At 35.5% G+C, this 2,784-nt stretch overlaps 2 protein-coding genes across 2 annotated transcripts in view; both read left to right on the forward strand.

The window, feature by feature from the left end:
* THOC2 (THO complex 2) overlaps positions 1–2,784 on the forward strand; it is a 118,494-nt gene that overhangs the window by 104,132 nt on the left and 11,578 nt on the right. The window lies entirely within an intron of this gene.
* LOC121102474 (THO complex subunit 2-like) lies at positions 27–1,194 on the forward strand. Its single transcript, XM_040628369.1, has 3 exons — positions 27–504; positions 846–915; positions 998–1,194. Exons 1-3 carry the CDS (start codon positions 418–420, stop codon positions 1,162–1,164), a joined length of 324 nt encoding a protein of 107 aa, XP_040484303.1. The 5' UTR covers positions 27–417; the 3' UTR covers positions 1,165–1,194.

The raw sequence follows: 2,784 nt of genomic DNA on the forward strand, positions 1-2,784 counted from the left end.
TTTTTTTTTTTTTACAGTAGAGAAAGTCCAGTCATTATTTTTCACGTATGGACTCCTGTAGTGGTGGTTATAGATCTTCACAATAGAGCTGTAAAAGGAACTGTAGCTTACAGATTTACTAATGAGTCTCAGTTAAGACAGGAATGAACTGATTGAGTATAAATGAAAATTTTTGTAAGGCCAGTAATTGAAGTTTTTGCATAATTTGTGCCATGCTCTTTTATTTCACCTCTTGTAATCCAGACAGCTGACCAGTTTTGACTTTGGGTCTAACTACCAATTGTCTTTCATTAAATAAACAATCAAGCAGATGATGCTGATACTGGAAAACTAATAATCTTTAGTAATATTGCCTTAATTTAACAGCTCTACATTAATCATACTCCTCCACCACTGTCCAAGAGTAAGGAGAGAGAAATGGACAAGAAAGACTTGGACAAGTCGAGGGAAAGATCCAGAGAAAGAGAGAAAAAAGATGAAAAGGACAGGAAAGAGCGGAAAAGGGTTTGTAATTTTTTAAAAACTAGTTTGGAAAGCCATTATTCATGTATGGTAGTGTGTTTGTTGCCTTTTTAAAAGTACTAGTTTGTTGCATGGCAGGCTGTTATTTGGTGTTTTAACTGGTATTTTCACCCTAAAATGAGTTTGAATTGAATCTTCTGCGGTAATAAGGATCTTCAGCCTAACAATTTCTACCAACTCTGCTTGTCTTTCATGTCATTTTACAATGTGAAATGACTGCCAATACTCTCCAATGCTAACTGGCTGTGCCCTTGTATAAAAGTAATATTTTAAAACAAAAACATAAACTCTTGATCAATGTAGTTCACAATTCTTGGTTCTAGGATCATTCAAACAATGACCGTGAAGTGCCGCCGGACTTAGCCAAGAGGCGAAAAGAGGAAAATGGAACAAGTAGGTAGATTTATTATTGCTTTCAAAGCTGTCGTCAAACTGAACTGGAAAAGGCTTTCATGATTCTCTTTTATACTTTTAGTGGGGGTTTCAAAACACAAAAGTGAAAGTCCATGTGAGTCTCCTTACCCAAATGAGAAAGACAAGGAAAAAAATAAGTCAAAATCTTCAGGCAAAGAAAAAGGCGGCGATTCTTTTAAATCTGAAAAGATGGATAAAATCTCCTCCGGTGGCAAAAAGGTAAATTAGGGAAACAAAGGAACAAAAGGCTTTTTCTTGAAAAATTGACTCTGAGTATTTAGCAAATACTGAGTTTTTTTGGTAATCAAATAGTCTTTGGTTAATTATTTGAGGGTGGGAAGAGGAGGCAGTGGGGGAGGGTGGGTTATCTGGGGGGAATTCTAGCCAGTTGGATCCCAAATTACTGGGAGAGTAGAATTAGTTTACCTCTGAAATTCCTTTTCTCTCCATTCCACCCCCACCTACTCTTCTATTCATTGAGCTTTACCCTTTACCCTTTCTTTTTGTGTTTTCTTTTTACTCCTCCTCGCCAACAGTGTTTTTGGTTTCTTTACATTCATGAGATTAAAATATGGTCATGTGTATTCTTTTTCCCTGATCATTATTGCATTGTCATAAAGTCTTTATTAATTGTGATTTTTAAACATTTTTATAACATTTTGCTCCTAATAAACTTATGTGTTTGCAACTTGTATTTGATTTTCAGACTTAGTGTGCATTTTCTTAGATATTCATGGTTGATATTCATAATACATTTCATGTATCTGCCATAAAGCAGGCAAGTCATTACTAAGGTGTAAAGTGTTTCAAAAACATTATTACGGTATATATAGTCATAGTTCTTGAAAGCAGTTTTGGAAAATTATAAGGTAATTGTTTTAAAATTTCTCTGTGCTTTGGGGTGCCTGGGTGGCTCAGTCGGTTAAGCTTCCGACTCTTGATCTCAGCTCAGGTCTTGATCTCGGGGTTGTGAGTTCAAGCCCTGCGTTGAGCTCCATGCTGGGCGTGGAGCCTACTTAAAAAAAAAAGTTGTTTGTTTTAAAAGTGACGCTGCTCCTTTTAAATATTTTTTTTAAAATCGAGGTAAAATTCACATAACATAAAAATAACCATTGTAAAATGTACAATTCAGTGGCATTTAGTATATTTACAATGTTGTGCAATCATCATGTCTATTTAGTTCCAAAACATTTTCATCACCCCAAAGAGAAACTGCATACCCATTAAGCAGTCATTCCCCATTTCCTGCTCCGTTTAGCCCCTGTCAACTACTAATTTGCTTTCTGTCTCTATGGGCTTACCAGTTTTGGATATTTTATGTAAATGGAATCGTATAATAATGTGGCCTTTGTGTCTGACTTCCTTCACTTAGCATAATATTTTGAGATTCTTCCATGCTGTAGCATGTATCAGTACTTCCATTTCTTTTTATGGCTAAATAATATTCCATTGTATGCATATACCACATTTGTTCATCCATTTGTCAGTTGATGGACTTTTTTGTTGTTTCCCTTTGGCTATTGTGAATAGTGCTGCTATGAATGTTTGTGTGCTGCTCTGAAGTGTGTGTTTGAAGACCTGTTTTTAGTTCTCTTGTGCGTATACCCAGGAGTGGAATTTCTGGGTTATATGGTAATGCTATGTTTAACTTTTTGAGGAACCGACAAACTGTTTTCCACAGTGGCTGGACAGCTTATGTTTTACCAGCAATGTACGAGGGTGCCAATTTCTCTACATCATTGCCAACGCTTGTTATTTTCTGTTTTTTTTTTTAATTTTTATTAATTTTTTTTTTTATTATAGCCATCCTAGTGGGTGTGAAGTGGTATCTCATTGTGGTTTTGATTT

The sequence above is a fragment of the Ursus maritimus genome (genome assembly GCF_017311325.1).
Source record: "Ursus maritimus isolate PB19 chromosome X unlocalized genomic scaffold, ASM1731132v1 scaffold_X1, whole genome shotgun sequence".
NCBI lineage: Eukaryota > Metazoa > Chordata > Mammalia > Carnivora > Ursidae > Ursus > Ursus maritimus.

Bases quoted from the DNA above. Each gene is read 5' to 3' on its own strand.
- LOC121102474 (XM_040628369.1), top strand. From the start codon at position 418: ATGGACAAGAAAGACTTGGACAAGTCGAGGGAAAGATCCAGAGAAAGA. The intron at 505-845 runs GTTTGTAATTTT...TCTTGGTTCTAG, and splicing joins ACAGGAAAGAGCGGAAAAGG to GATCATTCAAACAATGACCG. The intron at 916-997 runs GTAGGTAGATTT...TTATACTTTTAG, and splicing joins AAAAGAGGAAAATGGAACAA to TGGGGGTTTCAAAACACAAA.